Source organism: Temnothorax nylanderi, unplaced genomic scaffold, assembly GCF_030848795.1.
Source record: "Temnothorax nylanderi isolate EJ_2023f unplaced genomic scaffold, tnyl_v1.0 TNYL_tig0089_pilon, whole genome shotgun sequence".
In the NCBI taxonomy this organism is placed as follows: Eukaryota; Metazoa; Arthropoda; class Insecta; order Hymenoptera; family Formicidae; genus Temnothorax; species Temnothorax nylanderi.
In genome coordinates this window covers 263,404-289,900 of record NW_027249151.1, presented here as the reverse complement: position 1 = coordinate 289,900, position 26,497 = coordinate 263,404, and the positions used below count along the sequence as shown (strand labels likewise).

The window sequence follows — 26,497 nt, the reverse complement described above, 5'->3', positions numbered from 1 at the left end:
TTACATCAAAACTTACCCGCCACCGATAGTTATCATCTTCGAATCAGCAGCCATAAACAGCTCGGCTGAATGATGTACTCGTGAGTCATTGTGCGATGAATCCATGCCTATCCAAGGATACTTGGCTCGTTCAGGATACAAACTGAACAGGAATGTCTCACCGGTACCAAAGTATGCTTGTCTTTGACCCTTATCGTCCTTTAAATTACGCTCGCACCATCTAGTAGAACAGTAAGCTCCAAATACCTGAAAAGCGCCGTAAAAATTATCAAATAAAGTAAAAAAATTAAACATGTAAATTCTCGACACCTTAAATATCTAAATTGTATTAAAAAACCGAATCAATAGCTTTCGGATCAGCTTATCGATATTATATGAATCTATTTTCTATTGCTGAACTGGCTGCACTAGTTCAGAGTTTATCTCTTTCCTTTCAATGTGGAGTAAAAAAGATAAACTCTGAACTAGTGCAGCCAGTTCAGCAATAGAAAACAGACTCAATATGTTATAGAAATTATTTTGTATAATTTTTTTAATGCGTGCTAATGAAAAATGTGAATAACGGAACTTTCGAAATCATGCAAAAAAACGTAGCACATTTACGTGTAAAATAATATCATTAAATATCATTTGTTAATGCATCAAAAAGATAAATATTTATTAATGATATTCACCTCATTATTACAGGTTTTTATCATCAGAAGGGTCGGTTCATGTTGCTCAACTCGGACATAGAACGTTGTCAAGGAACATCCATGTTCTTCGGTCGTGTACAACAAGATAGGCTGGTACATCGTGATCCTCATCGGTAGCCATGACCATAGGGTAAATAACTGGTAAATAAACAAATTAAAATAATTAATTAGACGTAAAAGATGGTTTTTATAGTTGTACAATTGTACAAACATTAGCTTCTAATGGCTCACTAATAATTTAAGAGCAACTAAATCACGATAAAACATGCGCTTTACTGATAAATTAAATTGATTATATCAAATATTTATGGAAAAACACAATAACTGATATGTTAATAAAGATTGAGATTTTTATACATTCTTGGTGACAAAAATTTACCGTTTGTTTGATGCATTTCTCCAATGAGTAATCAGTGAAAAACATAAAAAATTATCTTTATTAAATTAAAAACATTTTTTTTGCGAAAATCTTATTTTTCCTTGTCTTTCAACATTTTACCATTCTCTTTTACATTTACTGTGTTTTTCCATAATAAAGCAAAAAAATGTCGAAATTTTCTTATTAGCAATCCTTTGTTTTCTAGATAATAGTATTAAAGAAAGATATAAATATATGTGTAATCTAATTGAATATAACAGATATTTCTGAATCATCAACTACATTACAAAAAGAATTTAACTCTTGCTTTTACTAGAACAATTTAATATGTATCGTTATTTTCTTATGCGTACATTAATTAACGTAATAGCAATGTGCTAACTCGTAATTATTCTAACATCAAGAAGTACTCTCTCATAATCATCTACATTCACATATACACATATACGTACATCTATATAAAAAAATATAGGACAAAAAATAATTAAACATTTTCTATTTATAATATCGCAAACATTTTCTTATGTAAAAAAACATCAATTCTAACGACAAAATGTGTTTTTATCTCGTTTATGTGAGATATTAACAAAACACGGAGGAACAACGCTGGCGAAAATAAACATCCGTATCTTTTGCAAAAATCAGTGCAATATATCATTCGTCATGCAACAGTCAGGATAGCATCAATCGGTTAGAGATAAAAATACAAATGAATGTTATCGAGACGTCAACATGGATTTTTGCGCTAGCGATGATAAATGTATTCTTTTTCGGCTGCATGTTCTGTACTTTTTTTCTAATTTTCCTCTTTCACTCTTTCTTCCTCCAATACAAGGAAACTTTTAACGAAGACATTCAATTTCAAATATCATCTGTTTTATTTATTCACAACTGAATCCATTCCCATTTCGAACGGTACCTCAACACGTAGATTTCGAGATTTCTTAGCGCAAACCTTCTCCGATCATATATTCACCCTATCTCAAAATAACTATAAGGATTACATAATCCCTCTATAATCATACAACAAAATACTTCGATCTTACTTTGAAACATTCTGCATGTGTAGAGGATCCGGCAATGGAATCTGGCGATATTTTCGAGCTTGTTGTAAAGGAATGACAAGATTTAAAGCAATAAATAAAATAAAATAATAAAAAAATCTTTTATTATTGTTATTTATTTATGAGTTTAATTTGTATTAAGTTCTAAAATAACACCTTGTAAAGCAATTTATATTTAACAATTCCTAGCAGTCTTTCGTGAAAATTTTTCTTTACTGTATTATTTAATACATTTTGATTTTGATTTAATTCTTGTATTTGCTGCTATATGTTATTTATTTTTCAGTTGAAGAATATTTTGAGAGGTCTTATTTTAAACATCTTTATTAAGCCTCATTCACGGCAGCAAATTCAAGAATTAAATTAAAGAATCAAAGTCAATATATTTATTGAAGAGTAATGAAAAAATTTTTTTTGAAAATATACTATAGGAGCTGTTAGATAGAGGTGGTCATTTATAAGATGTTATTTGTACCCAACTCATTGTAAATAAATGTTAATGTTGAAAGATTATTCTCGTATTTTATTTATTGCTTTAGATCCTGCCATTATACAACGAAAATAAATCATCAGATCCTACTGCACATACCTTTAGGCGATTGCATGTACATCAACGACGACAATATAGACATGCCACAGAATAAAGACCTACGACTAATGACGGAGCTTTTGAATCTTAACTCAGTCGAATGAAAGGACGGCCGTGAGTACTTACATCAGGCATGTCTAGGATCTGGGAGCATATACTTTGTATGGGATAAACGCCCATTGATAGGGCGCGTGGTCCAGGACTGTGTGCGCCCTACACACCCGGTACCATTTAATCCGTCATTCCAGTGAAGGCAGCACAACACAAGACAGCACAAACACGTCAGTTACATCGATGTACAGTGCTGGGCACTAATGGTACCAATGCGAACTTGGCATTTGCCCACTGCACAAACGTTCCAAGGAGATTGGATACTTTTTTTTTGTAACGTAAAGTTACACAAAAGAATATGGGGTATAAATACTACTACGTTTATACTTGATACGAATAGCCGCACAGAATTTCATATTTACCATCTTGGGACGTTTTAGAATGGTGTAAGATCCCTAATCTTTCACTAAAATCAACATTATGACATCAGCATTACGACATCAGAAGAGAAAAATCACGTAAATGTTTTTCTTGCACTATACATCGAAATAAATCAGGTTTCTTTGCATGCTACAACTTGTATTCGATAGAATTTACATTTATGAAATGTGCCGAAGACTGTTCTTCCGATCCATGGATTAGTAAATAATTAATCAATAAACTTTGATCAATTGTTACAATGACCATTTTTTCGCGGTTGATACGAATTTTTAAAGCATACAATTTGAATGCAGGATCTTTTGACAATGCTAAGAAACTTGTGATTGTCTAACAGAGCAGAATATTATATCTCAAAGTCTGCAATGAAAGTCCCTACGTTCAATACTTTTCCCTCTGTAACCTGCTCGTTTATATCTTCCTCTTCTAATCACTTTATTTCATTACCTGGTGACGATATTAGCGAATAACGAATACAGATTCCCAATATATATTCGTTATAATATAAATTATTCGCGAATATGATATAAATATTAAATATATTATACATATATATAATTATATATAAAATAGTTGTAAAAGATTTCATTATTCGATTTAACATTTGTAATAAGTTCGAATACTGAAATATTTATAAAAAATTAAAATCAAATTTGTATTTATAAAGATATTCAATGTAAAGATATTCAGTGTATTATTTTAAATTTCTTACTTCATATAATTCAATATAAAGCCTACCTTATATTAAAATCTTATATTAAGGTTATTAAGTATCTGGTTACTATATTATGTACAACAATAAAAATAAACTGCAATATATTTCAAATGTTTAACTGTTTAATATCCGCACATTGTTATTACATCGTAACCATATTTGCTTCAAATATTCCGAAATGTTACAGGCCTCTTTAAGATGTTAGCAGATAAAATAGACGGCAATATTGATTTCCAATGTGAAGAGATGCCCTCGATTATATTAGGACAGAGGCAGAATGACCGGATTATTTTTTTACCATGTAGTAAGTTTAAGACAATTTTCTAAAAATATAAAAAGAGAAGATAGAGATATATAATTTGAAAAAAATTATAATTTATTCCACAATTTTTTATATTATGTATCTTGAAAATTAAGCTTTATATTCTTAATAATGTCCTCAAGCTTTATGTTGAATCCTAATGAAAGTAAAAGCCTTTTAAGGATTAACTGAAAAATGTGATTTTGATATCTGTTTTTTGTTGTTGTGTACTGGTAGAATTACAAATTCCTGTAGCATACATTTGAAAATACAGAAAAACATATAGAACGCAACTTATTGTTAGATGTTTTCGAACAACAAATATGATGAATGTGAATAAAGTTATATCTAAGGAAAGCAACTTCTAAAAGTTGGTATACCTAAATCAATATCTACTATAGAGTCACATTCCAGAAAACGGGGTTATGAGTTTATAACAGATAACACTGAAAGGAATGAGACTAATACTAAACGTTCGCCAAGCGAAGCTTGATGAAAATCATTTAATAGTTTGATAATTGAAGATTCCGTTTTTTTATATACTTGTAACTTGTATTATACTTTCATGTTTGTATTATACTTTCACTTAGTTCCCAATTTTCTCAATTATAATGTATTAAAAATACAATAAATCCGTGACTTTGTCAAGAGACTACCATACCTAAATTGCAAACTAAAGCTTCGAAGGAATTAGTTCGTTTTCCTTTTTTAAGGTTTCTGATCCCGTACAGCCATATTGAATTATAATGTTAGAAATGAAAAAAATTTATAATTTTTTCTTGTATATCGAAACATATTAACCTTTTTCGCACCTCTAGTCATGTTTGATAGAATAGATTTATAAAATGAGCCAAAGAGTAGACAAGTTTTAATCTATTATTATAAAATACATTCTCGGTGAAAGTGTAGGACGCGTATAAATGTTTGACACACTCTCTCATTTATTAATACAATTAAACGTAGTTTCTCTGGTTCATTTTAATAATTTATGCTATCGAACACGGGATGGTGGCATGCGAAGAAATTGATTTATCTCGATGTATAGCACACAAGAAAAAGATTTATACGGTTTTTATTTCTGACTCATAATCTAACACGGCTGCAAAAAAAAGACTACGAGAGTCTTAAGGTCCTGTTAAGAGAAGGAAGAAGAAAGAATAACGCGACGGACAAATAAGACAGTTACGTCTAAAAAATTCTAATCAATTTATTCAATCTTTTGATTATAAAAGTTCCGGGATTACTTTCTTTTTTTTAACGCTGATCTTGTGAGCTGTTATAGATTATTCGTGATTGCAATCCGCACTGATACACGCGGAGCCACACTGAAAAAGCCAGCGAGAATTTCACATTATGCGTTGCAGTAGACATTGCTGACGAGAGTATTGGTTACTGCCGCGTTGAATAGTGGAAGATGTATTAAAGGAGTCATTGCGGATGGATAAATAACAGCAACAAAGCTGGCACGACAAATGTATGGCGATGAGTGAGTGCGTGTAGAGTATGAATGTAATATAAATGATATCTGAGTATAAAGGGGAGGAAGTAAAGGTGGGCAGAGCACATGAAACTGACAACACATTTCCCAAAAAGATAATTATACGATACCCTGTCTTTGTACGTGTCTTCACATTCTTTCTGAAAACAAATGGAATCCATTGAGAGATTCAAAGGTTTACCGAACCCTATAACTACTTTAACACGCTGGGCTGTACAAAGCGGAGATTGAAACCAAGTATACAAGATATTCAGTAAATTGCAATATAACCAACTTGAGAGAGCAATTTCTCGTAAAAAAAAGAAATAGTTAAAAGAACATGTAAATAAATCTTTCAGATTTATCAAGAGAGATCGCTTTGAATATAAAAATACATCTATTTGACTTTGCATACATTGATACTTATATACACATGTGGAACATGGGAATCTTTTGTAACAATTAACAAATAAAATCACAATTAAAGAGCTATCGAATTTTCAATGCCAGAACCATATCATTATATTCGCGGTTGCTGATTTCATCATTTCGAGAAATCAACACTATTAAATCTTTCTCTCATATTCAACCTATTTCTTTTTTTTAACATGTAACTAAAATAAAAAATATAATGTAATTATCGAATATCGTTTAATCGTTTTTTTCCACGAAAAATTGTCTTCTTCCTGGTTGTATCACGATTTACTGAGCATTCTGAAATTTCATCGAGTTAAGATTTGGACATCGTAGGCATGCAATAATGATCCTTACGTTTATCCGTGAGTTAACGAAACGCGATAATCGGCATAAGGTCTTTTCTCGCATACCTGTAACATCGAAAATCGAACTCAACGAAATTATATCGGTTTCAATTCTCATTACAAACAGAAATTATACAAGAGATATCCCCCAGCATAAGCATCCTCTTTCATTCCATAAGTTACAGAAGTTAGGCATACAACAAGTAAAGTTTATATTTAATTATTTAATAGTTTAAATTGTCTCCTTTGTTTTAGGAAATAAAAGGAGATAGTTACGTATGCTGAAACAACAAAATGTTGCATACCAGTAAAACTATAAATACTTCATATTTGTACCTGTAAAAATTTTGTCAATTAAAATTACGATTATGTATACAGATGTACTCATAAAAGAACTCTGTTTCTGACAGAATCAATATTTCTGCAGAAAACGATTTACGTTTAATACGTTTGATTTGAATTTATTATTTAATTTCAATATATGTTTATTCCATTAAAAATTGTGAGATAATTATATTAATCACCCTGCCTATAATTCATCAAACTATAATTTTATTTTTTAATTTATAAATATTTGTCAAGTTGTAATCGTTAAACTGTAAGATGTTCAAAATTCTTAAGTTTTATTGTGATCGATAGCTAGCTACATTAATAATCAGCAAATTTTTATTGAAAGATTCAAACAAATGCGGAATTTTTTGAGTTAAGAAAAAGGAAGAAATAGATGAACAACATACTTCTCGTATTGTGAGTGTGTGTGACATCATTTGAATGTTGACTTGGGACTGGCTGGTGGGTAGATTGTCAGTCGAGCGTGACCTAGCCAAGGATCGGGACCCTGTTAGGACGCTCTTGCTTTTAAGAGACATTTCCGTACGCAGAAATACTCGTGATATGTATGCTGAGCTGAGTCCGCGTATCCCAAAAGCGGTGCGCAGAAATTTAGCGGGTGTCACCTGAAAATTGATGAATTATCATTTTTAGCAGCATTCCTTAGAATTAAAGCCTTGTAAGATTATAAAGTATTAAGCAAAACATATATAATAATTCAGCTTAAAATTTATTATAAATGTACTTCTGGACAACATATATATATTACATATATATTTAGATATTTAGATATGTACATTTAAATGATTTTTATTGTATTACATATTTAAAATACTTTTTTATTCAAAATACAAACGTAATGTTTAATCTTTCTTTTGCTAATTAATATATATTAATTTTCTTGCGTCTCTCAAAATTTATTACTTGTCATATAATAGATTATATCGTTTAAGACAAAATCCTTTTTATTTTTATAATAGCCTACAATTATTCTGCTACACACAATCTATTTTAGATTTTGTTACTCACTGGCATTTGTCTGCAGAACTTTGATAGAGCAGCATCTATCCCATTCTTTGAAATCTCATTCATCCATTCGGAATTCTGCGGCGAAGAGTGCTTATAAAATAATAAAACTATAGCCATAGCAACCCGATAAAAGACCTGAAAGCAAAAAAATTAATAATAATTCAATAAATTATTAAAGTAATTTATTGATAATTAAAGAACAATTTTATGCACGATATAGTTAATGCTTAAAAATGCTCGCAAAACAACTTCCCGCTGGCACTGAGTCAAACGTCAAATTTAACATTTGTCCTATTCCTAGAATATAAGTGCATTGCACAGTACACATAACGTGCGGTTGATCTTTATCTGTTGGTTGGGTAAACGCCAATTTTTCTCGCACTCTCATATGTACGGTAGATGGACGCTTTCACGTGCCGCCGACTGATTCCTTGAATGCATAGCAAGAACTAAAGTTCGAAATTTTCCGGTTGGCGGACGGTTTAAACCAGTTTGAACTCGGAATTTGCAATAGTCAGGTGATTTAACAGTTCAAATTTCATTCTCGGAATTGAAATTGTTTGGATCTTTATATAAGCATTTAGGGTACATAAATTAGGTATTTATATTCGAGCAGTTCGAACAATTGTCTATCGTAAGAAAAATATACATTTCTTAATTCGTAATTTAATGTATACTGTAACAAAATATATGGCATACCGGTTCTATCTCTGTATATCTTTGATCGTTTTTGTTTGCAATAAATATTATTTTCATTTGACCTTTTGATATCAAAACTACTTAAAGAGTCAAACTTTTAAATACTGTATATCGCTCAAACGATTTGAATCAATTATATTCAAACTATGCGAATCGCTTAATATGAGATTCGAATTTTTAATTATAAGTAGACACCGTACATCTCGCAAAGTTGAATACAACCTCTTATAAAAGCTACTATAAAATCAGCGATCAGATTTAAAACATATAAACTTACCTTAATGCCTTCATGAAGAAAACAGTCCATAACCCTGACTAGATGTTGAAATGGAAGAAGTTGAAGAATCCACCAGATCCAATCCATGTAGATTCTTTCTGCTCTTGAGCCGGAGCAATGCCTCGCTAAATGTACAGCAGCTGATTTCTTAAAATCGTGAAATTGGAAAAACATATATTACATGTACATATGTCGCTAGTCTACTGCTTGTAAATTTTTGCAAAATAATTTTATATCTTAAAGTTTAAATCTCTTTTATACCATTTCAGTGAATGTTTATCAATCTAGAATAATATCAATTGAACGAAAGATAGATACATAGATAAAGAAGTTTATTCTATCATGAGATAAGACATTGAGGAAGTGAAAAATATCTTGCGTAATATTATGAGCCGTTTTCTTATTATGATAGCAACAAGATTTTTGAGGTTTATTCTAGGATCACCATGATTACTTTTATATGACAGAGTACCATGTCCAAATAATAAACTTTTAAACAGATAATATTCACTTTTATCCTTTTATTTTATATTTAAAATTTAAATAAATTTAAAACAATTTAAAAAAAAGGAAAAATAAACTACTCAATTGGGAACAAATATAATTATCTAAGGTCTAAATTTTAGGAACTTGTTGCTACTTACGACGTGTTTCTTAGTTATTTGTTCTACCGTTTTCCACGTAACTTCATAAAGGAGTTTGGTTTGCGTGATGAACATTTTCTCTTTGGCAGCTACCAAAGTAGCCATACAGTGGTAACATTCCTCCTCTGAAAAATAACATTCCCAAAATAACATAAGTAGCGGTTCATTGGAAGTAAACAAGATCCTTACCATAAATTGGCTTATTTTAAGACTTTAACACAGTGAATTAAAAGATATACAAAACTGTAATTCGCAAATCTAATTGGCGAATAATTGTTAAGTAGAAATAGAAATATTATAAGTTATAAACACTATTCACAAACTGTTCATAATCAATATTAATAACTAATAATATTTCTACCCATTATTGGAATAAATAAAACATATAGGATAACATTTTTCCGTCCAAGATTTATTTTTCAAACAAATAAAGATTGAAAAATTAAATTGAATGTAAGCCTTAGTAAATTTGTACTATTTTTGCAACCGTTAACTGTTAAAACGAATTGTGTAGATTTAACGTAAATTGTCTTATCAAGTACATTTTCTTTAAAGTGCGATCATGGCTAATTTGGAGTCGATATTTTGACCATAAAACCGAAATATTTTATTTAACCCAGGAACGGTCACCTGGGGTAATTTTTACACCTCAGTGTTGAAAAAATAAAGCTCATATCATAGTAATTTTAAACGTTTTTTAAACTTTTTTGGTTTTCCTTACTTTTTTCAGAAAATATTGAATAAATCTATGTATATATACTGTCCTCAAATACTAATAAATTATAGGACAATAACTTTTAATAGGGGTGTAAAACTCATCCTAGGTGATCGTTTATGCAAAAAAAATGACGTGACCGTCTCCGGGTTAAGTAAAGCGAAAAATAATTCTTGTAATGTATCGATCTATTATTAAGTTATTATTGATTTTATTAATATTAATTAAATTAGTATTAATTTACCTGGCACAAAATGCAAGAGAAGTGCAGTTAACGGATAAAGGGATGGGCTGTATGTGATGTCAGGACAGGCATATCCCAGTACAGATACAATTCTGTCCGCCACGTTTCTGCCTTTTCTCGTCAAATTGTAAGACAAGCAATGCGTACTATCGACGAATGGCGGAAGCATGATTGATTTTTCAGGTAATTCTGTAAACAAAATAATTCAAACCTTACATGGATGTAATGAAGATAACTTTCTTATTGGATTGTACCGAGAGAAACAAAGTTATCACTTGGGTCTTTATCTTTCTTCGATCGCGTCTTCAATGATTACAAATTCGAATTCAAAGCTGTTTTTATAGTTGAGAGCGTTATAAATGTACAATGAAATAAGCTTAATCTCGCAATTGCGCCGCTCTCAGATTCCGTTCTATGATCCTTTTGTGTTCGGTATAAATGCGCTGACAAAAGTCCAGTGAAGATATAGGTTAAAGATTCGTGGGGCGCTAAAATGTATTTACTAACCAGTCGTTCCAAAGACCTGGTTCACCATGTCCCAGTAGAATCCGTCGAGCATGTTCTTGCCGTGCGCGTGCTGATCGCAGAGCGCCGGCCAGAGCTGCGCCCTGATGCCGTTGTTAAGTGGCCAGGCGTTCTCCCGTATGATCAGCTTCGCCTCCCGCTTTCTGCCGGCCTGCAGCAACGTGTTCACCTCAGCGAAAGTCTTTAGCGCCTGCTTCTTGCTGGTGGGCGACTCCGGCTGGATGACAATGTTGCTGGTGTCGACATGCGGCGGGAACGCGTCGTCGATGTCGGTGACGTTCGTCGCCTCCTCCTCGACCACCGACAGCGTGTTCGGCGAATTGTCCATCGGGGAGGCAGTCACTAACATCGCTTAACAACTACGGCACGAGATTCTTCATGGCGGCCGCCCCGGCGATTTTTCACGCACCTGCCGCTGTCTACGTCATGTCTTGGGACGTTTCAATTTTCATCTGAAAGAACGAAGAGGATTGTACCGTATAAGTGGACGAGTTCGAAGACTTTTGGAGTACATAGATAAACAGATATAGGATTTTAGAGTATTATTAGTAAATTTACCTTACAATTAGCGAGATAAGATAAAGGCAATTTGATAATATCTCATTATAGAGAGACAAAAATACTTTTACTTATTTACTTGCATATAGTAACATGCAATATTCTTCAGTCTATGCTTTTTTATTTATTACTTCTACTTTTGCTGTTTTTCTACTACTCCAAATTTGTCATTTAAATTTTATATTCATGTAGATAATACGTGCGTAGGATAAAAATGTCATTATTTTCGTATAATCAATTTAAAACAAGCCTGACTGAAGAAAGAAAATATTAAATTATCAGAGACAAAAAACATCCCATTTCTTTGCATTTATGCAGGAGTAAAATTATACTTCAAACATTATCAAATTACTTTATTTTAGCCTATATTGCAAGTAGTAATAAACAATTAAATTTTCTCATGTTCCCTTCTCATAATAAACTGCCCTAATTATTATCCTGACTTTGCTTTATTTCATCTAAAATTCATGTTCGCAGACTGCGGTATAGATACGTCCCTCGGGGCAACTTTGATTATCTTAATTAGCGACTAACTTGTCGAATAATGCCTGTATCATTTGGTTCACGCGGGCAGAATTAATTTTTTTGTTATTTAGCACACGAAGAGAAAGATTAGATTAGGGGCGGCGAATTATACAGTCGGAAATTTTACTGTGAGCAATTAATTCTGCTCACCGATTGATTTAATCGCCGGATTAAGTTAACCGGAACATAATCGAAGTCATTCTCAGGTATCAAAGGATACCGGACACAATTTTATTTCAGAATGGATTCAACTGGCAAATGTTTACGGTTCAACTCTTTCCTCCCTAGGCTCCGCGACACGATTAAACACAGCCGAGTAACGCACGTGATTGCGCCGTCGCGCGTCGCTCGAATCTCGTAAACTCGCGCGAGCTCCAAGATAATGTTTTAGCGCTTACTGTGCACATCTGTCTCGCTATCGCGTTGCAATAACACCCTTCCCTCTTGGAGCGTCGTCATCGCTCGTTCGTTCGGGTAACCCGTCGCGCGACCGAAATCAATTGTAAGGTAAACAAGCGCGAACGTGCATATACGGCACAACCACGTGCTCCCTCCTTTTTTTATCTTTTTTTTCTCTTTACCGCACGAGTGATTCGGACCCTCGCATGCCACAAGTGGCACACACGGGGTCATGAGTGCCTTGACACACGAATCCGCACGTATATCGAGACATGTTTGGGACATATGCTTCGCGTTGATTTCATATAACGTAATAAAATATAATAATAATATCAATCGTATGTAATATTACATTTTATGAAATTAATTATTAAATTTTTGCGAGAATTGAACCGTGTTAATAATGTTGGTGTTGTGACGTTAAACAGGATCAATTTACGTTTATTTCGGATAGCGATCTAAGTTACTTGCTCTCTGGTAAACTTGTATAAATTCAATTATTTCTATTATTTGCGAGGATCAGACCAAGAAAATATATAAAGATGTGATGAATTTGTTACCGTACCTATATCCCGCCAATTTTTTATGAGTATTTTAAAGTTCTCAAAATACCAGAAATTGAAAAACTCCTATTATCGAAGAAGAAAAAATTAGAATGTTGACGAAAATCAAGTACACATATTGTAATCATAAAATGCAAATGGATGTTGGTTTTTCACTATTCTTTAAATAAAATTCAATATTTTTTGGATCACAAGTCATTTTTAAGATTTATCGTTAATCTTGAAAACGTTTATTTAAGCTCAGAAACTATATTTATTTCTTTACAAACTTACTCGTAAAATTTTACAATCACAGAAAAATTTACACTGTCAAGAGGAGTGTTTTTTTTTTATGTAATGACACAATATTGTTTTTAATACACACAAACGTAAAAGTTGAGATATCTCAAAACGACGAATAGTATATGATTTAAGCTACTTTCATAATCACCGGCCTCGTCGTAACTGTTCGTTGAAAAAATTGACAACATTTATATTTTTGATCAATTAATTTAATGTGCAGGCGTACGGTATGTGTGAGATTCAATTTGTAGTCTTCTATTTAACTCCGTACATGTCAAACACGTACATACAGCTGTCGAACCGTCGGAGAGTAATTCTGAGTCACGATGCAGGAATATTTATAGCGATTTTGGTGCTACCTGCACTACTCCGCATTACACGCTAAATGTAGAGTTGTGTAGAAGCAGAACATAAACATCCTAACCGACGAAAATTCACAAAAGACGTCTTTGACCAAACTCGATCGGCGATTAATTCAACCGGCAGAATTGATCAAAGCTAAATTTTTAACTATACAACCTCGCTGTCTCTATAATCTTTTTCCCCATATATTGTACAACATAAAATAATAATTTTATCAACGTTGTAAAAAAAGTTATTTAAAAAATAATTCTATTAACGTTTACCAAAATAATACATAAGGCCTGTTCTTTTTAACTGAACTTCTTGCACGGTCCATCTTTCCTCTTTTCTTTTTACGTTGGAGAGAAAAAAAAGAAAAGATGAACCGTGCAAGAAGTTCAGCTAAAAAGAACAGGCCTACTGTATTAGTTATTCACCGATTATATCAAGTAATATTTGTACTGTTTTGTTAACATAAATGGAATTACTAGCTTTCTGTTTGACATATTGAAAAGAAAAGATTGGATCAGAAACGATGAATTATATATTTAGAAATTTTTACATAATTCTGCCGGTTGAATTAATTATCAAGTTAATTATCGGAGTTTAATTAAAGTCGCCTTGTAAGGCGTGATTCATTAAAAGAAAATTATATCATTGTGCCTAAATGCCTTACACCGCGTATTATTTGATTTGACAGTCGCAAAATAAAATTACGAGGTTCGTGCGGAAAAAATGCGTCTTCTTACTCGTACAAAAAAAAGCCTCAGGCATTGACCTGTCATCAGACACGCGAACGGTCTGAAACGATGAACACATAATATGACATATAATTAACGCGAGGAAAAGCTGTCGCTAATAATAAAACAGCTCGGCCAGATGCGAAAGCATCTGCTGCTATAATCTCGGTGTGCTTAACGGTTATTAATAAAAAGCGTTATCTCTCGGCCAGTAACATACGTTCAGTGCTCATCAACACACTATGTGCTACTATGTGCGTACGTGTGAGAGTACACAGTGTACACACGTACGCACGCTGTGCCTACAAAGAGACTTTACGGATTAAATCTTGCGGTCTTTTCTCAATTATTTCAAAAAACAATACTAGAATGTGACGCGAGGGCAAGATTTGGTGATATAGGTTGAAGATATTTCAGGTATTAATCTTTGCTCGCGCAAATGCACAGAAGCTAAATGTTTTGTTTATATGCGTAGCGCACATGCGTGAAACGTTAGATATCGAGCAGATATCAAAGTACTTGCTTCTTCTTATTATTATTATTTATATTAGCGCAATTGTATTCAGGTTCTCTCTTTTACTGTCCTTTCTATTATTTCTGCTATTTCTTGTTATTTACTCAGATTAAGAGGATGTTTCTTCTATATCCTATATTTCTCTCGTTCTATTTAAAAACTGTACAAGTGTTAGGCCAAGATAAAGATGCTGAGTATAGTAAATCACGTTAAATCCTCTCTAAAACCAATGTGGTTGTTAAATAACCTGTGGTCGAAGGAGAGTAGCGATTTTAGGACATCCCGTATATATAGAATGCGCGGGCTTGCAGTTGCTGCCGTAGATAAATATTATTGCAAGTCCCGAGCGCTCCGAACCACTTGATAGTATAAATACATCGCGTCAAAGGTGGAGGCAGAGGGAAAACGCGCACGCATTGAATTGTCGAATACGCAAAGTGAAACGGAGTGCCTATTCGTTGCGCGTTTCCCTCGCGGTGCTTACATTACTCGTCCAAATTTTGCAGGGAAAAACACGCGAGACCTTAAAACGCTTCTCGGAGAAATGATAAAACGGATGATTTGCATCCCGTCATTTCGTCACTTCCAATCGCTCTACAACTGATTGTGCGTGCGACATTTGTCATTCTGCGCGTGCACGAAAAGTGCAAAGCACTGGAAGAGAGCAACGTAAGAGGAAAAGTGAAGTAAAGTGGACAATATAAAGACTGTGTTTGCAAACAGTATAACGCAAACTTCGGAGAAGAAATGGATAAATGTTAGAAACGGTCGACGTTCCTTTTCCTTGTACCATCCGTTTGTATTGTTGTATATATACGAGGTGCATTATAAATTATCCAAATAAATTTCTACTTTCTAAAAAAAAAAAGAAAATACAAATCACAATTATTTCGCGAGGTCCTTCTCTACAATATAAGTATTCAAAATATAAAAAAAGAATAATAAAATATATTCTAAACGTACAGTTAATCATTTACAGAGCTTACATTTTAACACGATGGCTTTGATCTTCAAGTATGTCGGATAGTTTGGAATTTTGAGTTAGATACACTTTGCATTAGGTGGAAATCGCCTTTAGTTGCTGAGATATTTGTAAATCATTTCGAACTACTGTAACAAGATCCACACACGTCGCCCCGAGCGTCGCCCTATATGTACTTCGTATATAAAACAAAGTTTAAAAACCTGACCCAGTTACTCAGCATTCTATGTTTTCCATGTACCTGTATGTCACAGCAAATACAATATTCAAAATGTAAAAAGGAAATAATAAAAAATAATCTAAACGTACAGTTAATCATTTATTATAGAGCTTACATTTTAACAATGGCATTAGGCCTGTTCGTTTTAGCTAAACTTCTTGCACGGTTTACCTTTTCTCTCCAACATGAAAAGAAAGAGAGGAAGAGATAAACCGTGCAAGAAGTTCAGTTAAAACGAACAGGCCTTTTGATTCTCAAGTATATCGTACGGATATTTTGAAATTTTGAACTAGATACACTTTGCATTAGGTGAAAATTGCCTTTAGTTGCTGAGATATTTATAAATCATTTCGAAGTACTGTAGCAAGATCCACACACGCCGCCCTTTACTTCGTATATAAAACAAAGTTTAAAAGCCTGACCCAGTTACTCAGCATTCTATGTTTTCCCTGTATACAAAACTTCGCGTGGGAAATACGGAAAGCAATATGTTTGCCCACGTGAGTCCGTCCCACGTGAGTCTTGACCGTCAGGTGAAAAATTGCGTCATCTCAAAGTGACACGTTTCCAGAAACCAGAAATGACCGGGGCTTAATTTAAGATGCAGCTGACTCAGAATTCCATTCCACACAATGCGTCCCAAGATCAAGGTCATCGCGATTTAACGTTCTCTATAAATAACTGGTAAAAATTCTAGAGATAAAAGGCGGTGGGGCCTCTAGGCGGTGTCTCGCGCGAGTCGCGACTGTAACATCGTGGAAGAGCGCGCCGGGCGAAGAGCGCGAGCAATAAACAACGAGCAGTGGCGTGCAACGCAACGGCGCGGCGGCGGGTCGCGCGCGGCGATTACGCAACGCCGTGTAATTTCAGTGCGCGAAATCCAAGCGGTCGTCGGGATTCGGCCGCTGAGAAATTTCGCAAGTGCCAAACGGCGCGCGCGGGGCACGTCTTGGCGTTCGACCTTGGCACCGACAATTCCGCGAGTATCATCATCATTCTTACTTCTCGTGGATTTGTGCACGCTGAATAATTCAACGAGCGCGGCAACGCTAGCACCGGCTCGACTAACGAAGTGTGCCGTACGCAATTCTCACTTAACTCGACAAGATTAATAATATTCATTATTGAGTTCACGTTGAATTGGAGAAGTCGGGAAGAAGACCTAAAAATTTAATATTTTGTTAGAAAATGAGCTGCACGCGAAATCTTGCAAGGGTGATCTCGATCAAACTCCAATTAATCTAATTAGCGATTAATTTGAACCAGCAAAATTGCTCACAGCAAAATTTCTGGCTATATAATTTTCGCTGCTCCTGATTTATAATCTTCCTTCTATGTGTTGAGCAACAACAAACAAATTCTATGCTAACAAAATAGTACAGGTATCACTTGGTAAATTATTCGCCGATTAAGTTAATCGGAGCTTGGTCGAAGTTGCTCAGAATTCAGAATGTATATTCCGATGTTAGAATTCATGGATACGAATAATGTCATGAACACATTAACGCATAAAGTTACACGCATATCGGGGCATACTCGCGTGCTTCCTACCTAAACGTTCGCGCATCATGATTGTCGGCTATATTTAAACCAACAGTTTAAACGCCTCGAAGCAGCTGAAGGCTCATATTTTGTAATTTTATACATATCTATGTTCGACGGATAACAACATTGATATAATAAACAATAATTGGAAAAAAAATAAGTTTTTACGAACAATCAAGCATCGCCGTACGCGAACACGCGAAGACGGGAAGCACATGTCCCGAATATGTCAAATATGCGTGCAAGTCCGTGACATTTGTACTCCGTGTGTATATACTTCGAAGTTCCTCGTATCGCTAAAGAATTTAAAAAGAAAATTGCGGAGAATTTAAATCGTGTATACATCATGATCAATATATGATGTATAGAACAGATCCCTTCTCGGTTACCAATAATCCACCTTGTTACGCGTACGACCACGTACATTAATCGTGTCCGGTGCGCTTGCACTCTCAGCGAACAATTTCCCCGCAGCGGCCAAGAAAACTTCGTTTACGTAGGTGATTTGCATAGTTCAATAGCTTATCGCTCGCGAAGAACGGCAAGACCCGGCGAGCCGTCGAGGTGTCCTTGCGAACGCGGTCGCACTGGATAGTCATTAACACACATTGTTGTACACGAGACTGCCCGGTTGCGATTAATGCGAAATCGGCCGATTAATCCGCAAAGTAACGCAGCTTCACGCAATCCGAACACCAATGACGGAATAAAATTCCCATTTCTTTGGCGCGGGTTGTTAGGGAGACAGCGCAAAACGTTCAATGACATTTTTTACCTTGCGATAAGATGCAAGGTTGGTCGAGGAGTCCGAGCAAACGTAAGTTTGCTGAATCCATAGTTGGATTAATGACTGGTGATTATGGTGCCGAAACAAATTTATTGACAATGTTTCACATGCGCGACAATCATCTTCTCGTTTTTCTAACGGTGTGTATAGAATCACGTTGTCCTGTTGGAAGCAATATAAATATCGTTTATATCTGATCTTAAAGCACAGCAAATAGTCGGCATATCGATATAGATATAGATTTAGAAATTCTTTGTTCCACGAATAAAAGTCAGAATTTTCAATTCTAGCGTTTTGTTCCCAAATCACAACTTATCCACTGTAACGTTTAATTGCAAGCTAAATATTTTGCTATTGAAATTCCACGTTTGGTTTCCTTCATACGAATTTTTTTCCTGTTAGAAGAAAATCTGACAGATATTTAATGACTCACGTGTCTCCGTTAATGCGATATGCACTTTTATCCGTCTATCTCGCATCCATTCGACGAATGGGGTACGTAAAGGTGAAAGAATTCATCCGCGGAAATTGTGACGCGTGATTTCTTTTACATCCGGCGTATGAAAGTGCTAAATGGCTATTACCAAAGCGTCAAGAGCGTGAAACGACTCGTCAACGTTGCAGCAACAGCCCTATCGTTCCTCTCCTCATCTCTCGTTGTACCTATAAACGAAAGTCCCTGAAACGAAAACTGCCTACTTCCGAGCAATAAAGACCCCAATGCCGTAATCATCGTGATTTAACGACATTGACTCGACCACCGTGCGGGAAGTCATCGTATACGTGAAATAAATGTTTTCATATCAAATCTCCTGATCTCCGAAAGAAACACTGGTAATCTTCGTCACGTGATTTCAAGGCGGGGAATGCAGTTTCCGTCGTGCCTCTATATGTATATGTTGCGCGCGGCACTCTTTCGACGTTGAAACGAGGCCTGTTCTCTGTAGCTGCGCTACAATTATACCTTCCGCTCTTAAAAAATAAATATATAATTAAACATTGGAGAGAAAATGAAGAAGATCTGCGAGACGCAAAAGGTTCAGCTATAACGAAGAACTGATATCGCTACGAAGCAAATTCTCCTATTGGATATCTCGCGTGCGTCTCATTGTCAGAGATTACTGTCGAAAGAAAAACAAACCTGTCAACTATATTGAAGCCGATCGTACGATCTTTCGGATACGCGCGTGCGAAACCATCGTCGGTGCCAATTAACACTCATTTGATGTCGGTGTTTTAAATTCAAACGGAATTATAGCGTCCTAATTTCCAATGTAATTTGCAGTATTTCGGGCGTATCGTAGAACCCCTCTATCTCGAATCCCCCTTCATTCTGGAACAGCTGTTCCCCTGTCAAGTGGAAGTCTCCTCTTGCGTCTCGCTCCCCCGCTCCTACGCGTTTGCCACGTGACCGCGTGGCTGTGCGTGGAGCGAGAGAACGAGACAACGAGAGACGGAGAGCGAGCGATGACATTTTCGTTTCACGCACGTTTCGTTAGGATAAAAGCTTGAGGATTAAGGGTCGAGTTCCAGGATAGCGGGGCAGCTCGGGGTCCAAATGATTCTATAATATTCTACTGTAAAGGAGAGAAAATGGTCATCATAACAGAATCGTTTGAGTTAAATTTAAGTTCTGTTAATATATGTACGTCTAGTCGGATTTACGTTATATTTAGTTATATTTGTTCCTAGCTAAATTTAGTTTTGTTCGTATATGTATATAGGATATTCTCTTACTATAAAGCACAATAAGCTTCCTGGGCTGCAGTGCATAGGCCACCCCTTGTCTATTATTATTATTATTATTATAGTATATCCTCTTCAATTTTTCAAAAAAGGGAGCGATCACCCTGCATATCCTGTATACTCATTTAAATGCTGAAAATAAACAAAAAGTGCAGTTGAAACAAGCAAACCCGAGCACGTGCGTACTCTTGCTCGAAATAAAATAAATGTAACAGTCACCTTCTTATAAAGAGAAAAGTCACAAGATCAAAAGGTGTAACAAAGGACAAATGTGCTCCCTTATAGGAAGAGCAAGATGATGCAACCAAAACGTACGAGTAACACAACTAATACAAACGATATAAAGATGAAACGAGTACATGGTTTTCGAAAAACAGAGTTGAGACATTTTTTCTTACAGTGAAATTCAATATCCAACGGATGTATTCGATCTCTAATTGTCCCCAAAGAGGTTGAAAGAAAAGAGAATCTTCATGGACCTGAAACGTATACTCCGATATTTATTACAAAATCATCTCAATCATTCTGACGCCATGTACACGCGTACTTCACAGAAAAAAGGTCACCAGTGTAGAAAGTGTAGTTGAGAAGACAATATATATCTCCTGTACCGTCGCTTTAATAACATTTCTGGCTCCGAAGGAAGTTTAGATCGCTTTGCCTGATAAAGTTGACTGATTTTCACGAACCCACGTAACGCACTTGGCAGGATCGTTGCGTCATTAATCGCTGTCGAAGCGATCCCGAAGTATGAAAAGTGCAAGCCGAGACGAATGGATCTCCAGGGGCGATCGAACCCGGGGGCGAACGTCCAACCGATCTTTCTCTCTATATCGTATCCACCTAACCCGATTACGATACGAGATTCGTCGTTGCCTCAGCAACGATCGCGCCCTTTCCGCGACTCGCTCTCCGGAGCATCTCCGGAACACCCTACGAATTACGCGTGTGTTGCACTTGAAACGCGAGAAGTGCAGAGAATCACGGCCGAGAGAGGCGAGCGGATGGCCCCACAGCCGTACAATTCGCGGTAATGCGTTAAACGACGCTCCGGCGCGCGGCGTATAATCGGTACCCCGCCGACGATAACTTACCGCCGGTCTGGGTACATATGTACGCGCAGCGATATAACTCGGCGAAGCCGCCGCCGCCGCCGGGCCTACCTCGACAAGCACGACGAAACGCCAGCAGGGAGCTCCAATCCTCGAAGAGTGGCATACAAGCTAGGGAACGGTGGCAGACGAGCCGCCGGCGCGTCACGGATCAGCCAGCGGTGCGCGCCCGCCAACGAGCCGATGCCGCTTGTCAACGTCGCCCGTCGTCGTCGTCGCTCCGAGAACCGCTCCGAACGTCGTCCACGCGATATCGCACGGCACGTTTCTCACTTCGCGCGATACACCCTGCGACGGCGGGGTCCGCGCGCGTCGTCCGTCCGCCCGCCCGCCTCGCGCGCGTACGTAACAGTTTCACACTTTCACTACGCCTGTCGGGGCGGTTCGATCGTCGACGTCGCGGGGCACCAACACCGACCACAACTTGACCGCGAGATGCTGGGCTTTGTACGCTACCGACAATTGCCTCTGCTCGATCGCTCGCGCGCGCGCGCGCGCATCTGTACGTCGGTGTTTACTTTGCGCTACTGATCACTGATCCTCGATGCGCGCTTTAACGTTTGTGCCCGACGATCCCTCTCCGGGGTACCCTCTCGAGATCGCGAATCGTCTCGCGCGTGTATGTACTACCGCCGTCGCGGAAACCAACGACCGACGACGCAGCTCGGTCTCTCTCTCTCTCTCTTTCTCTCTTTCTTTCTTTCGCGCACAATCGCGACGCATACGTCCGCGCATCACGCGCGTACAAGGGCCACTGCGCGCCGACGGCGGCGGCCGCGCCGCCGGCCGCGCCTCGCGGCGCGCGGCTGTACTAACGCGCGTCACGAAGTGATCGATAGATAAACGGCGAACTGCGTGCGTCAAATCCGTAATGCGAATATTATACGTAGTCGTTGAAGTTAAAGCATCGATGTATGTAGGAGTGTATGCGTGCGCTACACGATCCGACGTTACGTCAGACAAAAAAGGGAACAAGATTTTAAAAGGGAAAAAGATTATAAATATATATTAACACGTTTTTATTTTTATAAAAAATATTGATTGCCCTACATATTTTGAGCTGTATGAAATCTGAATATGATATGTATCTGTCGAGAACAGATTTTGAAAGTTGCAAATTTTGTCGACAGAATGCCAATAGAAATGTAACAGAATCTGTTAAAGAATATGATGGCAGATTGACTGCAGAGCAGAATCTGTTGTTTCATTATCAATTTAAATGATGTATTCCATTTTAAACGTTTACGAAATGACAGATTCTGTTCGGTTTTTATCGATGAGCTGCCGTCAGATTATATCGTTAGGTTCTGCTAGTAAAACACAATTTAATGCGGACACAGATGATATCGGATCTGTTGATGCGATATCTGAGCAAATTCGCTGCCAATCTGTCATCATATTGTGGACAGTTCGATTGCTTACTGCAATGGGAATCTTGCCCGGATCAGAGTAGATAAATGCATTTTTGATGATGCGAGTGTTGAACGAAAGTTTCCTAATTATATAATTACTAAATAAATCAAATTAACTATGCAAATAATAAACTAAATTTACTAAATAATACTGCAATTCTATTTATTCTTTCCGATTTTATCCTGATTTACTAAAGCTCTTGTAACAAAAATTAAAAAAATACTAAAACTTTATAAGCATAAATTAGACTTACATACTGTAATTATAAAATGTTAATTAATGTCAAGATTTAAATCCCCGCGGGTTTCGCGCTGCTAACTTCAAACTGTTGTCCACTACTCCGCCGATACACGTGTTTTGTTCTTTATATATATCTACACTGGACTGCACTAAAATTAAATTTCCTTCCTCGCTACAGGCTAAACTTCAAATCACACACATATCTATTTCGCTTTAAGTGCAGCGAGTGTACACCAGTAAACCAGTTCAGCTGTAAATAACAGACTTACGATCGACGCGTGCAGTCGGATATTTCTCGTGTTCTTCGGATGATCCGACCCTAAGTACCAAATTCGCCTCCGATGTTCGCCACGCGCGCGTTAAAATCCCGCGTGCCGCTCGTACTACCTGCACGTCCTGCACGATCTCGCCTGCTCCTTTTCAGGTACACAACACACCTTACGTTTCTCCACAAATGCGAGTACACTTGTCGTTGCTCCGTTGCTGCACGCGCGGATCTATGCGCACCTGACAGGAATGAGGAACATCGTTTCCTCACTTTCCTCATAAGTTCTTTGTCATTCGCCGCGTCATCGTTGCCCATCGATCGTTAAATCGACGTATCCTAGTTAGACAGTTTAGTGATTTCGCGATTTTTTTTTCGGTGGACGACGATTTCGCGACGATACCGAGGAATCGTCGCGGCTCCACGAGCTCCGTCCTCCGTCTTCTGTCGGTCGAATTCGTGCTGGCGCGTCGCTGGACCTAACCTCAATCTCAACGGCACCCGCCGTCGTGTGACTCGTGACTTGGCCTTTGTCAGTGGCGCTTTTTATTTTTCTTTTCGTTACGAGGTAATCTTGGTGCGAGACAATTCGTTGTCAGTTTACCCCAGTTACGGAGGTATCGTGCGTATGAGAGGGAGTGCGTTGTTCGCGCGTTGTTCACGCATAACCCATAACCCCCGTGCGAAGCCACCACCGAGATCGGTGGTGCGAACGATATTTGGGTGAACAGTGAAGGAGAAAGAGAAGGAAAACGGTAGATTCGATCGTGTCGCGTCCCACGCGAAGTCACGTCGTCGACGATTTATCAGAACGACGAGAACTCCCTTGCGGAGAGTTGTGACCGCAAGTAAGAATACTCTGTCGCTTTAATAGTGTTGATTATTGACCAAGCAACCGTACGCTACCCGAGCTTGAGAGTGGTAACGTAAATTGTACAATACACACTGGGGCTACATGCGCCTTTATACATTCTTTTTTCTCCCCATATCATTTGCAATGAATCCACAATATTCTTCTTGCTTTTCCTTTCTGTGAATTGTGTCACAATCGCTGCAAGATTCGCCCTGTTACAGGGAAAATAAAAGAAAGTCTAATTATTTTGAAGGAAATTATTACACTTGAGCGAAACTGATTTTGACATGTAGTTTTGCAATTAGATATATATTCACCACTGACATTCATATTTTGCCCCATTTAATTGAAGTGTTTGAAGTTAATGTTTACTTTTTGACTTACTTTTAAATGTAATGTGCAGGGTATGTTTTAAAACTATTAGACATTTTTGCTATGGTTCATTCTTTTCTTTAAGGAAATTCTTTCCTTTTTTTCTTTATGGAAGATGTAAAAGTGTGTTCAAATGGTTCCTCAAGAATTAATATTTGGAGAAAACAATTATTTAACAAATTAAATTAGAACAAAACATACAAAAATATTATCTACTATTTTTAGTTAAAATTGTTCTTCAGTAGTACCTTATTACGATTCATTCTTATTATTAATCAGCTGTTATCTTACTGAAATGAGAAAATGAGAAATGAGAAAGATTAATGTCCATTTCTATCAATGCAGATTAATTTTAATCTTGGTTTAACTTTCTTTTATTCTTTCCTAGTTCTTAGAACTAGAAAAAGGTAAAAACAAAATAAATTAAACCGAGATTAAAGTTAATCTACATTGGTAGAAATGAACACAAATGTGCTACATTTTTATTTTGCACTTGGTCTACTAAAAGAAGAATGCAGATTGAAGGAAAAAATGATTTGAACAAAGAGAATGTTTTCTCTCGACGTTTTAACAAAGCAGAGACTATGTAACTTTATAATCCATGTAATAGTTTGTATTTATATAATATTGTGTCATATTCATACATATTTAATATATTTTTTTATACTTTAATACTTTTATTCAATATATTATTTCATCTTTGATATTATTAATATTTTATTAAATATTTTGTAACGTTTCAAGAATTATTTTACAATTTTGTTTTAGTTAGAAAATTTATCAGCATTGGTGTACAAATTAATGCATCCCTAAAGTCATTATTTGTATTTCTTTTATGTCTAGAAATAATATTTCCGAATCCATGGCTTCGATGAGCAATATGTCGACTCATAAACGTGTGCAAAAGCGATACAATAATATAATAAAATCACAAAATGACGACCGATTGTACAGAGGCTTAGTACTTGCTAATAAAATGAAAGTACTTTTAATAAGCGATCCAACAACTGACAAGAGTGCTGTTGCAATGGACGTTAATACTGGTAATCATATTATTATTATCACTATTTTATTTATACTTGATGTTTCTAGCAGTTCTTATCAGAACTTTCTTATAATTCATTGTACGCATATTATAAATTATAACAGAAAATATATATAAAAAAAGATAAATGACCTTTTTATCAGTCTAATATATTTAATATTTTTTAACGTGCTAATATCTGGATCTTTGTGATTTGACCTGCGACTTTTGCTTAATAACTTTATGTATTTTTCTATATAAATTCAATATTTTAATGTGTTGTTTAGGTGTTCTCCTCTTCTGAGTTATTCTATACTATTAATATTGTTTATAATTTCTCTTGGACAGATTTAGTCATATTTTGTGATTATTAAGGATTTATATGTTTCTATTAATGATTGTTAAATTATCAGTTTCAAAATTAATTAATTAGAGATAAAATATGTTACAGGTTATATGTGCGATCCAGATGATCTACCTGGATTAGCACACTTCTGCGAGCACATGTTATTCTTGGGAACGAAGAAATATCCTGAGCAGAATGATTACAATATGTATCTGTCGCATAATGGCGGTGCGAGCAATGCATCGACACACTTAGATCACACCACCTATTACTTTGATATAACTCCGGAGAAACTAGAAGGCGCTTTAGATCGCTTTGCGCAGTTTTTTTTAGCGCCTCGCTTTACGGAGGCCTTGACTGAGCTGGAGCTAAATGCCATAAATTCAGAACACGAGAAAAATTTGGCGAATGACACTTGGCGATTTGATCAATTAGATAAATCGTCTGCAAGCCCAGATCATCCATATTCAAAATTCGGCACAGGCAATAGAGAAACATTAGACATAATACCGAAGCAAAAGAACATTAATGTTAGAAATAGGCTACTAGAGTTTCATGAAAAGTATTATTCTGCAAATATTATGTCGCTGTGTGTTCTTGGCAAAGGTATGATAATTTACAAGTTCTTGATTAGACCTGTTCTTAGAACATTTGAATGTTATTTATACTGTTGTACAATATGTCTAAAAATATTTAATTTTTGGGATATGAACTGTATGATGATTAATGAAATAAC

General features: G+C 36.1%; 2 protein-coding genes across 12 annotated transcripts in view; one reads left to right on the top strand and one right to left on the bottom strand.

Annotated features, from left to right (window-relative positions):
- Positions 1-23,188, bottom strand: part of Sky (GTPase-activating protein skywalker) — a 27,270-nt gene extending 4,082 nt beyond the window's left edge. The window contains exons 1-11 of one of the 6 annotated variants that reach the window (XM_071710404.1): positions 23,171-23,188; positions 10,916-11,385; positions 10,409-10,597; positions 9,450-9,574; positions 8,806-8,952; positions 7,830-7,964; positions 7,208-7,426; positions 5,841-5,870; positions 2,854-2,940; positions 675-833; positions 17-246 (exon numbers count right to left, since the gene is read on the bottom strand). In XM_071710404.1, coding sequence (XP_071566505.1) covers positions 17-246; positions 675-833; positions 2,854-2,940; positions 5,841-5,870; positions 7,208-7,426; positions 7,830-7,964; positions 8,806-8,952; positions 9,450-9,574; positions 10,409-10,597; positions 10,916-11,282 — 1,688 coding nt within the window. In that variant the 5' untranslated portion in view covers positions 11,283-11,385; positions 23,171-23,188. Of the gene's footprint in view, positions 1-16; positions 247-674; positions 834-2,853; positions 2,941-5,840; positions 5,871-7,207; positions 7,427-7,829; positions 7,965-8,805; positions 8,953-9,449; positions 9,575-10,408; positions 10,598-10,915; positions 11,386-18,823; positions 18,963-21,299; positions 22,013-23,170 lie in introns of those variants that run through there. The other 5 variants (XM_071710402.1, XM_071710403.1, XM_071710405.1 and 2 more) reach the window with 5 other exon arrangements.
- LOC139774876 (insulin-degrading enzyme-like) overlaps positions 16,900-26,497 on the top strand; it is a 19,933-nt gene continuing 10,335 nt past the window's right edge. For 3 of the 6 annotated variants that reach the window (XR_011718705.1, XR_011718706.1, XM_071710395.1), the window contains exons 1-3: positions 23,171-23,325; positions 25,235-25,434; positions 25,867-26,367. Coding sequence is in view for 4 of the 6 variants with exons in the window: in XM_071710395.1 (XP_071566496.1) it covers positions 23,243-23,325; positions 25,235-25,434; positions 25,867-26,367 (784 nt within the window). In the remaining 2 variants the exon portion in view is untranslated. Of the gene's footprint in view, positions 17,138-23,170; positions 23,326-23,383; positions 24,015-25,234; positions 25,435-25,866; positions 26,368-26,497 lie in introns of those variants that run through there. The other 3 variants (XM_071710398.1, XM_071710397.1, XM_071710396.1) reach the window with 3 other exon arrangements.